The 14,457-nt window shown below is 45.7% G+C and overlaps 1 protein-coding gene across 1 annotated transcript in view; it reads left to right on the plus strand.

Moving 5' to 3' along the window:
* The first annotated feature begins 4,002 nt into the window (after positions 1 to 4,002).
* Positions 4,003 to 14,457, plus strand: part of Arid2 (AT-rich interaction domain 2) — a 131,194-nt gene continuing 120,739 nt past the window's right edge. The window contains exons 1-3 of the mRNA XM_041642560.1: positions 4,003 to 4,225; positions 4,332 to 4,425; positions 5,518 to 5,615. Coding sequence (XP_041498494.1) covers positions 4,134 to 4,225; positions 4,332 to 4,425; positions 5,518 to 5,615 — 284 coding nt within the window. The 5' untranslated portion in view covers positions 4,003 to 4,133. The remainder of the gene's footprint in view (positions 4,226 to 4,331; positions 4,426 to 5,517; positions 5,616 to 14,457) is intronic.

A 14,457-nucleotide genomic window follows, 5' to 3' on the forward strand; every position in this document is an offset into this window, starting at 1 on the left:
ACTTTCTTAACGTCGTCATCTTCAAAGAAATACCAACTGGACTGCAAAAGCCTTGTTCAGCCAAGCAAACTGGTATTCCCGTAGACCTTAGAGAAATCTAAAATCCAGAACTGAGTTGATGTGCCAACTCCTCACTTAAATTATTTCACCCCTTGAAGTCACATACCTGTCATGCTTGATTTGAAATTGGGTATGGTTTTATGAAGTATCACCAAAAGGGAGTTTTTAACTATAATTCTTGATGGAGCAAATGGATGGTATGAGACAAAGATTCACCATGACAGGACTTTCTGCCCAAGATCTGCAGTCACTATTAAAAACAACTTTGTCTTTTTTTCCAGGATAAAGTCTTTGTCACATTTCTCACCAGAACAGCAAACTATATAAAGATTTGGACAATGCTCACTCTTGCTGTAATTGTAAAGGAATGCTTTTCATTAATGCTTGGAAACTCGGAGCTATATTGTACTTTACATCAAATTAGAGAATAGCTATTGTCAAACTGTCAGCACGCCTCTACCATGTCTCCTCTAGGCTCCACCTGCTCTATGCTGCCCACTATTGGAAATGTATTATGCTAATGAGGAACATGATACTATTCACTGGGGTTACTTTAGTACAAAAGCAGAAGAATATTCCCGGGTTGCCCGAGTGGGTGCTAAGATATGGCATCCTTGCAAGAGATACAGACTGATTAGCAGGAACTAAACTTATTAAATATAAAGGCCATCAGGAGGAACAGACAGGACCAGGAGCTATCTTGGTGTAGCACAGGACAGCAGCAATGACAGGGCGAGGACAGGGTATGGAACTACAGTGCACAGCAGCCGCAGAAGGAAATATGATGAAGGAAGCATCCAGAACATCCCAACACACAGCAGAAACACGCAAGCACAGTGACCGGCACAACTGGAAGATGACACAAACTCAAGTCGTGGAAAGTATATTTGTCTCCTCAGATAGATCTCTTAAGTCCTTCCTTTTCAAGCAAATAACCATTGGTTAATTTCTGTCTCAACACTGTCTTCTCCAAACCCAAGAAAACTGAACTGTTGAGTGACCTGATAACATCAACTTTTATGTTTGTTTTCGCTTTAATCAGACTATAGCCAAAGTGTTAAAGAATTGAAATCCATCAGTACACTTAGAACTTCATTTTAAAGACTATACTTCTTCAGTGATCTAAAATTCCTGGAAAAAAAGCTTTAAAAGGTTAGATTCCCTCCAAGACCTTAGCCTTTGATACTTGCTCTTAAATCAAAATTGCTCCACGGTACGTGAGATGGACGTACACACTAGTAGCACTCGCTGGCTTCGAAGTGACAACCTTCCCTTCTAAAGTGCAAACATGTCATCCCTCCACTCTGCCCCTGGACTTGGCAATTAAAGCCAAGCAGGCCTGCCCACCGCAGAGTGGGACAGAAGGACGGTCCGATGTCCACATAGAGCCATTAACATACAGTCCCAGGTCGCCGCTCCGACGACTAAGATGCCAGGCTGCAGCCTTCGTCCCCACGGTCACCCCGTGGGCCACCGGGTCGCCTGGGCCGCCGCTGCCGGCGTCGCGACTCGGCGCTCCCGGAGCCCGGGCCTCCGCGCTCCCCGGCAGGCACTAGGGGCCAAGCCGCCTCACACCTGACGACACCTCGATCCCTGCGGATCCCCGGCCCGCCGTCAGCCCGCCGCGAGTCCCCGGAGCAGCCGGCCGCGGGCCGCCTCTGCCTTCTGCCGCCATCACCCCCGCGGCCTCGGAGGCTTCCCTTCGAGAAGACGGAGAGGACGCGGCGCCGGGGGTGGGGGTGGGGTGCGCCATCGACCTCTCGTGTAACGTGGTCCCCGCGGGCTCGGCTCCCTCCCGCAGGCTTTCCAGTCAGTTGCATCCTCGGCGGAGGTATTCCACGTTGACAGATCTCTCGCCTCGCACAAAATGGGGCCGGGGAGCGGCCGCCACCGGCTCCATGGGCGCCGCCATTTTGTGAGGCGCGGCGGAGCAGACTGGTGTGTAATGGTTGCAGCGAGTGACCCCCCTCTAGGGAATCCCCGGCGCTGACGGTTACGCAAGGGGCCGTGCGTAAGTGCCGCGCGCAGGGAAGCCGCACAGCCCGGCCGGCCGGCCGCCCGCTCGCCGCTGCCCTTGAGACGGCGAGGGAAGGGGCCGCGGGCTCGCCCGTCCGCCCCGCCGGCCCACTCGCGCCTCGCCTCCGGCCCGGCCGCTTCTTCTCCTCCTCCTCCACGGGCAGGGTCTCCGCCCCTCACAGGCTTGCGAGGCACTCACTGGTCCTCGGGTGTCAGGAATTTCCTAGCCACACCTTATTCCGACCCCGTTTAAGACCTAAACTTTACTTGGGAAATAAATCCGTTTCCTCGACCGAGTACCGGAAGCGTGCTCCGTGGCGTTACATAATTTTATTTTGGTTGCCACCCAATCCGTGCGCCGTTGGAAAGACGACCCCGAAGTCAACCCAGCCGGACTCTGTCGTGTGACCTTGGGCTGGTGACTTTGCCGGTGGTGGCGGTCTCTAAAATGGGAACGCTAACCCGTCGGGGAAACACGGGGCTCAACGTTTGTGGACGAGGGGAGGGCTCCAACGTCCTCGTAAATGCAAATTTGGGGGGTATGGGTTGAGATAAAATTTTGAGCTCCCTATTTACACATTTCAGGATCACTACGGAAAATGGAAACCTTTTGCCTTCTATTTTCAGCTCATCAGTGCAAAAATATAAACGTTATCCTCAAAGTTCCAGAGGTGGTTTCTTAACCGGCGCGGTGACTGTTTGCATAACTCCGGTTCGGTGCCCGAAACCGACCGAAGGCGAGACGAATTCAGAGCCATTGCTCCGGGTCCGCACAGAAGTAGGGCAGACAGTTCACCCTGGGTGTGTGTGCTCTACAGTTTGTCAAAGTGACTTGATGGCCACACCGTGGGGAATGTGCTCCTCGGCCCCCAGCACTGTCGCATAAAGCCGAGGGGCCGATTCCTCCCGCCCTAAACATTGGCAGAGGCTGCGAGAGGACTTTCCCCGGGGCGGCGAGGGCTGCGCCGGGCGAGCCGCGGGGCCCCTCGGTGCGGCGGGAGGCCCGGCGGGCACCCGGAGGCAGCGAACATCGCCTCCACCCCTAACCCCGGAACAACCGGTAGTGGCCGTTTCCCCGCGCCGCCCCCCTTTCCGCCCGCTTTGTGTGCGTGTGAAATGTGCTGCACATTGCAGATGAACCCTAAGCCGGGCGAGCCGGAGTCTATTGTTCCCCGCGAGGAGCAGCCGCGACCGTGTGGAGCCAGACGCAGTGCCGCGGCCGGCCCTCGGGGGGCGCTGTGCGGGCGCTGGCGGCCCGGCCGTGGCGGCGGCTGAGAGCGAGGCTGGCGGGCAGGCAGGCAGGCCGGCGGGCGGCGCGCAGCGGCTCGGCTGCCGCCGGAGCCTGTGCCCGGGGACTCCCGGGCCGCCGCCACCGGCGCCACCGCCACCGCCGCCGCGCGTGAATGTGTGCGAGGGCCCCGCGGAGCCGCGGCCCGGATCCACGCTGTCACCCCGCTCTCCACAAGCCACCACACAGACCTCCCCCTCCCCACGCGGCCCCGCCTGCCCCGGCCCCGCCGCGCCGCCGCCGCCGCCGAAACTCCCAGGCCTGCGGCCGCCCGGGCCCCTCGCCTCGGCTCGCCCGGCCCCCGGCCGGCTCGTGCGCCCCCGGCCGCAGCACCATGTTGAATCGCGTCCCCGGGCCGAGCCGCCGAGGCCCGCGGCGCTGAGAGGCGGCCAGAGCCGGGCCCGCGGGAGGCGGCGAGGCAGGGTGGGGGCCGCGTTCGCCCCGCGGCTCCGCGCCCGGCCGCCCGTCGCCTGCCCCTCTAGTTTCGCTCCCGTTTCTTTAAACTTTTTTAGAAATTCCCCTCCCTCCGGCCCTGCGCTCCCCCTGGCCTCCCGCTCCCTCCTTCCCCTCCTCCTCGCCTCCTCCCCCTCCCTCCTCCCTCCCTGCGCCGCCGCCGCCGCCGCCGCCGCCGCCGCCACCGCCGGCCCATGACTGAGCCCCGCCACCGCCGGCCGAGGAATGGGCTCCGGGCGCTGGTAGGGAGCGCGGGGAGCGGGGGCCGCGTTTGAACCGCGATCTGGGTTTTCGGGAGACCTCCTTTGGCAAAATAATGGCAAACTCGACGGGGAAGGCGCCTCCGGACGAGCGGAGGAAGGGACTGGCTTTCCTGGACGAGCTGCGGCAGTTCCACCACAGCAGAGGGTGAGAGCAGGACCGGGGGGGCAGCGCCGGGGCGAGCCGGGGCGAACGGGGCCCGCGGCGGGCGCGGGGTCCCGGTGACAAGTGCGGGGCTTTCTGTCGCCCGCAGGTCGCCGTTTAAGAAGATCCCTGCGGTGGGTGGGAAGGAGCTGGATCTTCACGGGCTCTACACCAGAGTCACTACTTTAGGCGGATTCGCGAAGGTGAGTGGAAGTTTTAATTTGTATTTCCCTCTCGCTGGCCTGCTCCGAAAAAAAGTCTGCTCCGGCCCGGGAGCGGGCGCCTGGGCCCGGGGGGAGGGGGGTGGCCGGCCGGCGGGGCACAAGGCGTTCTCGGCGCTCGCAGCCGGCGGTGGCACGGAGGCGGCCGGCGGCGGGGCTGTTTTCGGCCTGGTGGCTCGCGTGCGCGCGGCGGGGCGCGGGGCTGGGCGGGCGGGCGGCCCGGCGGCGGGGAGCGTCCTGCCCGGTGTCCGGCCGGCCCCGCGGGGTCTGAGCGGCGCGGCGGGGAGCGCGGGCGAGCAGGGGTGCCCGCCCGCCGAGCCCCGCGCCCGCCCCGCACCGCTCGCCCGCCCGCCCGCCCGCGAGTCAGCGCCGCCGCCGCCGCTGCTGCCGCTCTAGCACAGGCGGAGACACAGAGACACACAGACTCTGAGCAGTTTTCGTGCAACTCAAAATTAGCGCGGGCAGGTTTAACATCGATAATCGGCTGCGAAATGATCCCGGCGGCCGGGGGCACAGCCTCGGCCCGCTCGCCCTGGCTTTCTGCAGCTAACAAAAGAAAGCAGGACCTGTCTGCAAATAGCCATCTTAGGCTTCAAGGCTAGGCAGAAGCTGTAGGCCTCAAAGAAGGGCCTATGGAGATGGATAGATCTGGAAGAGGGATCGGAGTCGGCCCCGGCCCCGGCCCCCCCAGAGCTCGCGGACGTCGCTGTCCGGAGCAGTATTGATCCTTTTGAACTTTTTTTCTTTCTTTAGTGTAAACGGACCGCGTTGAGATTTAAAAGGGGGCGACAGAGGGACTTGCGATTGGTTATTGTCCGGGCTTCAAAAACAAAACAAACCCACCAACCCCCCCACCCCCAAAACAAAACAAGTGCTGCTAAATACAGGGCTCTCTGGTGAAAACACAGTGATTCAGGCGGCCCTGGCTTAGTAGCTCTTGTGGCTAGACCCCAGACACCCACTGGTGCCTTAGGTGTCTCCAGATCGCTGCAGAATGGGCATTTAGCTCCCAAGTTAGGGTAGGTTTTTCTTGGATTGGGCACTTTCAGACAAGTGTGCCTGTGTTTTTAACAGGTTTCCGAGAAGAATCAGTGGGGAGAAATTGTTGAAGAGTTCAACTTTCCCAGAAGTTGTTCTAACGCTGCCTTTGCTTTAAAACAGTATTACTTGCGGTGAGTAGTGGTGACTTTTCCTCAGTGTTTGGAAACGAGGGACTTAGGGGAGATTAAACAGCAAAGAAATTTACCCTGTAAACAATTTCCAGTCCCTTGTTTATTTCAGCCTGGGAACCATTTACTGTCAATAAAGTGAGATGCTAGGAGGCTGAAGTTTTCCTCACATTAAAATACGGCCATTTGCATTTTTCATACAAAGTCATTACAGGTGACACCCCATGTCCTATCTTGTAAACATTCTTTTGTGACATTGTTATTGACTGCTTGATAGCCACTGAGGACCAGAAATGATGATGCTTAGTAAAAGACTTACTTAAGGAAACTTTGTAACCTGTGGGAAGATTGTCATTGTCGTCGTTGTCGTCTTCTTCTTCTTCTTCTTCCTTCTTTCTTTCATCGTAAATTCCTTAATCCTCTACAATTTGACTTTTGGGATTTTTTTAAGGGAATTTATTGGAACTGTTACTCAGTAAGTTTTCAATGGAATATTTTTACATAAATTATATATATATATATATTAGAGATACCTTGGTTGGCAAGGATTTCATTTGGAGCTCTTGTTATTGGATTTCTGAGAAACTTGGAAATATTCAGTATCTTTAGGAAAATGGGGATGGCGTGAAACCCAGGTACTGTGGTTGGAATTTTTCCTTATATTTTGATTGTTTGCTCAAAAAAAAAGTAAATTTCTTACTTAGTTGGTGTACGACTAGTCTAGATAATGTACTTTGTGACTTTTAATTTTTTTCCTCGTAGATTTTCCTCTATAGATCCGTTCATATTGTACTTTGTTTTGAAATCAACCTTTATTTTTGTTTGATTACCCAGTGTTCTTAGTTATTTAAAATTAAAATAATGATCTTAATAGTTCTTTCTAATAAATATTGGTAATGGTGATATAATATGCCTTTATTTTATTTTTGTAATGTAGCTTCTGTGTAATTTGAGTTTTGTGTTGCTTCAGATGCACTAGTTACTTTGTACAGGGCTCAGGGTTCTGAAATAGGAAATAGGGTAATTGCACAGGTGTACTTCCTATTGGCTGCCTTAGATTGACTTCAGACTTGCCGCTGCTGAAGAGTTCACAGAACTTGGCAGTCACTGAGTTCCATAGGAACTCTAGAAAATACCAGGCGTGGGTGGCTGTGTGTGTCAGAGTACCTTTTAAATAGAAGGGCAGATAAAAAGCATTTCAAGCTATTGATGTAGTAATAGAGCGAGAAACAAGAATTTAATACTTAGAGTGATAGTCACTTGATGATTTCTGTTTCTGATAGAGGACCTGAGAGAATCATGCTAATACATGCTAGGCTTTTGTACTAATCAGTTTAAAACATTTGTAGCATTTTGTATATTTAAATTGTGTATTCTAAAGTTATGCCTAGTATTTTTTAAGTTTATAGATTACATTTCTGTGTTCGATTCTGAATGGTATATATGGCTGGTGAGATGTGTATTTTTCTGTAAAATTTGCTTTCATACTAACAATCAGCATAATTAATAAAATACCTGGACTGTTTTCTTTTGTAAAGTTTAATTATAAGTAGGTTGCTTCTTGTTGTCTTTTCTATCTTGGGATTATGCCATGCAGTAATTGTCCTTAGAGCTAGTCTTTTTGACTGGATACTTTCCAGGTTGTTTTAAGTATTTACATTGTTCTTAGGTCAACTTGGGCTTTATGCTCCTATTAGAAGCTGCTTTGATCTGTGTCCTCCGCTAGACTTGTTTGCCTCCATATGTCCCTCTCCAGGTTTGCTTTTGTAGGGCTGTAGCTAGGATACTGAGAAAAAGTTAAAGCGTTTGTTTGTTTTGGAAAATAAAACCATGTGAAGATTTGCATGGCTTGAAAAGAAATAGGATGATCAAAAACTGGGTACTACCAACCTTGATAGAATTTTCCCTAGTGGTGTACTGTACATTGAGAGGATGTGTGTACTGGGTTGTGTTACACACCTTTCTCTAAAAAAAAAATCTCATTGGCAGACCAAATGCCAGACTCTAACAGGAATTTTACTAGTTAACCTTAAGAGAGCCTTCTCAGCCAGATATGCTAATGAAGTGACTTGACAAGTTAACCTGCCATATCAGATTTAATACCATCCTTCCTGATAAGGAAAGCAATACCTTGTATTTTTGGTGGGTTTCTTTTGTTTTTGGCTTTGCAATGTTCTCTCTAATCACAAGTTGGAGAGATTGACTTCAGGCTTGACACTGAAGAAGAGTTCGTAGAACTTGGCAGTCACTGAGTTCCATAGGAACTCTAGAAAATACCAGGGGTGTGTGTGTGTGTGTGTGTGTGTGTGTGTTACTATGTGTGTCAAAATACCTTTTAAATAAAAGGGTAGATAAAAATGCTTCCCAAACTGTTGATTTAGTAATAGAGTGAGAAATAAGAATTTAATACATCAGAGTGATAGTCTACATAATACTTAATTTGAGCTGCTTTTTCTTTGGACATATTGTGAGACTGTCAATGCTGTTGTTAGCTCTCTTTACAAGTTTCATAGTTGCCTATGTCCTCCTGTAGTTAGTTGTACAGTTACTGGAATGGGCAACTGTTAGACTAATATCATTTGATACAGCCACACACTCTTACAGACAAATAAGAGCAGACTATGTTAATCATGCACACGTTCTAACACCTCTATGTTCTTTTTGGTACAAATATAGTCATTAAGTACAGAGACATTGTAGTCTGCCAAAAGTTAGGTTGAGTCTATTAAATACACATCCATTCAACTGTAGATTATCTACCCAAAATTTCTCAGTCTAAAATTGAATATGCAGTTGATTATTTAACACTAGAATTTAGTTTTTTAAAAAATGTTAAGTGCCTTCTGACAGTATATAGAAGTATTAACATTTATTATATTTAAAATTATATTTTAATATTTTTTTTTCAGTTAGCACCTTCTTGGCTTATTTATCTCAGTGTGTTCCACGAATACTTGTTAGATTGTCTATATAAGTGAAAAAGGATAAGGCATTATTTCCACATTTTGTTTATGGAGAAACTCAAATATCAAAAAGTTGTATTTGTTGTATGCGCTTGGTAAAATTTATGCTATTATGGATTCAGTTTGTCATTTACAAATGAGTTCAATACATTAAAGTATAATTGGAAGTTTGGCTAATTCTATGCCTGAGTATATCTATAAGCAGTGTGATACTTATTTACCTGATGAATTTTATTTTTTGCCGTATTATGGTACTAAGATTTAGGAACAATTTGCTATTCTTACTTGGATTAAGAATTTGAAGTTCTAGCTAGGTGTGGTGGTACATGCCTTTAGTTTCAGTAACTGGGAGGCAGTTACTCTAAGTTTGAGGTCAACTTGGTCTATAGAGTGAGTTCCAGGACAGATGGGGCTACACAAAGAAACCCTGTCTAAGAAAAAAAAAGATTTTGTAGTTTTGCTATAAGGTTTAAGTAAACATTTAATTTGAGAATCTTTTCACTTATAGATACCAGGAATGTAACTATAATTATAGTACAGCTGTAGGTTACCTTGATGTGTTCTTTATAAAACTTGGAAAGGAGGTGAACTATCTTAGACATTGAAATTTTATTGTATAAAACTCCAAATTTTGGTTGTTGTTTTTTTTTTTTTTTTTTTTTTTGTATTTGAACCTTGCAGTACTGCTTGTTTAGTGTGCATGCATTTGGGGACAGTTGAGAGCTTGGCTATACCCGTGCTTACAGTAGCCACTCTGGAGTCACATTGTCAATTCTGGGTAGAAGACCTTAGTTGCATGAGTAGCTGTTTTACAGCAGTTAACTTTTATCAGTTAAGTGACATAAACACATTTAGGGATTGTCAGATGTAGGTCAGTGAGGAAGCATTTTATGAATCACTTGAGGTGATGGGACAGAATTCAGTATTATTCAGTAAGTGAGTAAAGTAGCACATTGAGTATAAATTGCTAAACAGCTGGAAAAAAAACCCAGATCACTCCTAGTTAAGAGTAAATAAAATAATAATGGGGACAGGGAGAATAACTAAATCCTTAGTAAGGTACTAAGTGAGAATTATAACTTTAATTTCATAAGCTGTGTCCTTTGTTTTGAACAAACCTGAGTTTGCTGTTTTGTGACAGTGTGTGCCATTTCTGAAAGGTTTGCAGACTTGCTGGAAGTAGAAAGTGGATGAAGGAAGTTGAAAGCCTGATCACATCAGGTTGGTGTCAGCTGTCAGCATCCATGTTTTTCAGCCGCATGCATTTGCTCAAACTGGAAGTCAATTTACTTTCCTAGATAGACGTTGACCCAGGTTACTAGCTAGGGGATTTCATAATACCCCTCCCCCACCACTGCCTCCAACACAGCACAAGTCAAGAACTCTGTCTAGCACTGAGCTACATCCTTAGCCCTCCTAACATACACATATGCCTTTATTATTTAGATCTTAGGCCTCAGCTGTGAACTAGAAATACCTTTTTTTCTGATTAGAAGTACCATTTTATAAGAGCAGCTCTTGAGGGATAGGTGTTTTAATGGTGAACTTTATGTGAGATCCACTTTTATGTCTTAGGAAAGCCTGGCACTCCTGTAAGCTCTTCTGTATTCTCAAACTAAACAAAATTGGAAGTGGGACAAGGAAAGACATTTTAGTTCATCAACATGCAGATACCTAATGTATAAATTTAGGTAAAGTATTTTTGGAACAGTTTTTTCTTTGTGAAGGCTATTTATTGTGCCTTTCCCAAGCTTACTAGAGATTAATAATAAAGAGTTTGTAGGAGTTGAGAGGGGACATGTGGCCTGGTAGGGTGAGAGCAGGTGGATTCCCTCTCTCTGCCTCCACTTCCATCCCCATGTTCTTTGATATTCACGGTCAAGGCAGAAACTTGTATTTGTGCGCTGTAAAAGCCAGTCTTCCTGAAACATAGTATGTGCCTCTTAGGAAAGGTCAAATGATTTTGAATCATAAATGTAAAGTTGGCTACTGCTATTTTATCTAGGACTCAGAGGTTGTGTTTCGGGGTGTGACTCTCTAACACCTTCGGGATCACTGTCTTTCCTTTGTCCTTACTCCAAGTACCACCATAATGCTGTATGGTGTGAAATGTCATTTTTGAGGTAGACTTACTAGGTTTCTTGGAGCACAGTTTGGGAATTGTAAACTCGAAGACATGAGATTAGGAAGAAGAATAGGTTAAACGTGGACTATTTCTGTATCACACTCATGTAGTTTCTATATATTTAACTTAAATCAGCTGGGGCAGAGCTTCACTCTGTAGCTCAGGCTGGCCTTGAGCTCAAGGTTTCCCTGCCTGTGCTTCTTGTGTGCTACAGCCACAGGTGTGTGCCACTTCTCCTGGCCTAGATTTATGGCTTTTTATTTATTTATTTTGTGGCGCTGCTATTTCCATATCTTCATAAATGGTTGTACAAAGTTATATTAGTAACTATTCTAGTTAAACAGTAGTTCTTGCAGGGGAATATTAAGAGTATTGCGTGTTCATTGATGGGAAAAGAAGAGTAAAGACACATTGCAGTTTTAATTTTAGAAGAAAATTTGAGCCTGGAAGATAAGCAGTGGCCTTAGTTTCAAATAGGGAAAGATAATAGGAAAAAAGTGGGTTTTTCTACTATTTGAACTACAGCTCAGATGTCAGTGTGATAGAGGCCAAATACAAAAAAGGAAAAAGAAAAGAAAAAATGGTGTTTTATTTTTGCTTTTGGTAGTGTTGGGAATGGAACTCGGGGCCTCCTTCAGGGCAAGTGTTCTGCCTGAGCTGTGCCTTATCCCCATGGCAAAAGATTAAGTTTGAAGCCCAATGAGATGTGGATAGAGATATTTGCCACCAACCCTGAGTTCCGTACCTGGGACCCACATGGTGGAAAGATAGAACCAATTTCCACAAGTGTCCTCTCACCTCCACATGTGTGCTATGGCATGCCCACACCCACAGACACAAAGTAAATAAATAATGCCAAAAAAAAAATTGAGTCTCAGACTCATTTATTTGCTTGGTTATTCCTTCTTAGGAAAAAGTTTATAATAACTTTAATTTTGTTGAGTCTTTATATTTAGGGTTTTTTTTTTTTTTTTGGTTTTTCGAGACAGGGTTTCTCTGTGGTTTTTCTGTCGAACTCACAGAGATCCGCCTGCCTCTGCCTCCCGAGTGCTGGGATTAAAAGCGTGCGCCACCACCGCCCGGCTATATTTAGGTTTTTAGTTGATTTAGCTGTCCCTATAATTCCTGTTTATTCTAACAAAAGACTTTTTTTTAAGAAAAAACATGATACTTGTATTGAAAATTTGAGTTTTAAAAAATTTGTATAAGTTTCCCTGGCAAATTGTGGTAGTTATTGTTTATAGACTAGTGATTGTGTTGAGTTTGATGCTAACTCTGCTAAAAATTTGTGTTTTTCTTCAGTTCTGGTGACTTTGAAAACTGGGGAGGCCATATCCTGAGTTTTGATATTAGGGAAAAGTTGTTATCAGTAGATACAGTTTTAAGGCCAGACTTTATTGAATTTAGAAGGGAGGTGTTTGGATTAAAGCTATCTCTAGTTATTTTATGACTTGAAATTATAAGTATACTTAAAGTATACTTGTTTGTTCATTGTGCATTTGTGTGTCATAGCAAATGTGTAGAGGCCAGAGGACAACTTCTGAGAGTTTTGTCTTCCATGGTGTGGGCCCTCTGGATGACTCAGGTTATCGGGCTTTGTTGGCTTGTGCTTTAGTTACCTCATCAGCATGCTGTGTGCGCTTTGGATAAAAATAAAAGATACTAGTTTTTGAAGTTAAGATAAATATCTGTAACATCATTGGTGCCCTGGTCCATAATGTAACCAAAATGTTGGCAATTTTATTTGGTCAGAATCATACAATAGTAGATAGAAAATGATGAGTTCAGGGTACCTCTTGAAGATCCATCTATTAATACACATATACATAGGATATATGATATCCTGTAATAAAGACTTACGTGTAAATTTTCACTCTCACTTTTAAGTGTTTGCTATGATTGCCAGTTTGGAAATAAATTTTGTTTTTCAAAGAACACCTTAAGCCCTTTATGTTTTACAAATCTTTATCATATATAATTCTCCATTATTCATAGTTACTGTCTTCAGATATGCTTCATGTCCATGTGTCTTTGCATTTATTAGTCTTTAGATTATTTGTTGATATGATTTTTAAGAAAAAGGTTAATTGTATGTTTTTTTCTGTTAAAAAAGGTAGATCTATCACTGAGCTTATAGTTTTTGCAAATATATTATGTTGTAAATTGAGGAAATTTGGTCTTACAAAATGCATGCTCTTACTTTTGTCTAAGTATATTGTGATACCCTGTTGTTGAGACTGAAATCTCTTACTGATATCTAGGAGTAATTGCTATAACCCATGTTGCTTCCCAGTAACAGAACTGTAGTTCTGTGAACACACCATCAGTGAGTGCAGGACTCTACCACTTACCCCCATAGTGTGTTGTGATGGAACCTGAAAAAGCCGATGTTTTTGATGTGTTGGCTGCTGGGTCTTACCTCTTAAAAATCAGTTCTTGTTCTTTTTTCCATATGCCATTATTTATTAGAGTAACGAGGTAATTTGTCCTTTAGAAGGTCCTGACTTAGGGACTTGGTTGATGACTTCCTCCTGAAACCAGTTAACTGGTTTTTCTATCCTGTTGTCCTGGAAGAAGCTGGACCTAAAGGTTGATAACTCACAGCTTTAGTATGTAAGCATGCTTCATAAGTGGTGCTTTGCTAGCCGAGGTTATATATGGTGTGTAGATCTCAATGGTAAGATTGACCCGTGGGTTTAGTAGTTAGTAGACTGAAACTGTACTTTTAAAAAGCATGCCCCCAGGTGGTTGTTAGTGGGTCTGAGTTTGAGAACTGTTGATTTAAGTACCAATGAAATCAATTTAGTTGCTGAGATAACTGACTTAACTTGGCACCAACATGCTGGCCAGGGTCACATCCAGAACGAAGCCTCTGAGTGGCATCTGCTCTGAGCACCTGCTGAAGCTGCACCTGTCACCAAGCAGAGTCAGGGCACACCCTGCACTTTGAGTTTCAGAGAGAGAGCACTGTTTTACTTAGGAAGAAGACTCCTATCTCACCCTAACTGTAGTTATTTAACTTGGGCTTTAAAAAAAGTTAAAAACAAGATTCCCTTCAGTTTTTTTTCCAGTTATTTCTTAACATATATTTGTTGTTTTTACCTGTTTGGACTTCACATTATTCTTCCCAAATGAGAAACCATTGGTTTAACCAAATTTCTTCAGTGCTTATCATCTTGGCAAGGATTCTTTTCCATCCAGATTCCTCCTAGGAGAGTTCATATGTAAATTACTGTGAGGATAACAGTACTACCTATGGGGTGGGGGAGAGGTCAGGAAAGACCTTATCTCAAAGCACCAAAACTAAATGAGTTGATTACTGTGATACTTTGTTTAATGCAGTATTTGTGTGTGTGTGTGTGTGTGTGTGTGTGTGTGTGTGTGGTGTGTGTACACATGTACTTGTTTGTGTATGTTTGCATGCATGTGGTCAATGTGCACGAGTGTTGAAAACTGGTTGACTTTGGATCCCATCCTATATAGCTATCTACATTCTTTTTTAACTTGAGGCTCTGTCTTTGAACTTGGAGCTCATACATTCAGGTTGGCTGACTGGCGAATGAGCTTATGGATCCACCAGTTTCTACTCCCTCAGCACTGGGGTTACACCACATCCTGCTTTCTTTGTTTTGTTTTTTAATGTGTATGAATGTTTTGTCTCTATACCGCTTACATGCATGCCTTATGCCCACTGAGGCCAAAAAAGGGTGTTGGATCCTCTAGAACTGGAGTTACATGTGGTTGTGAGCACTGTCTA

The sequence above is a fragment of the Microtus oregoni genome, unplaced genomic scaffold, assembly GCF_018167655.1.
Source record: "Microtus oregoni isolate MIOR12 unplaced genomic scaffold, Mior012 000077F_ref0000221, whole genome shotgun sequence".
Taxonomy (NCBI): Eukaryota; Metazoa; Chordata; class Mammalia; order Rodentia; family Cricetidae; genus Microtus; species Microtus oregoni.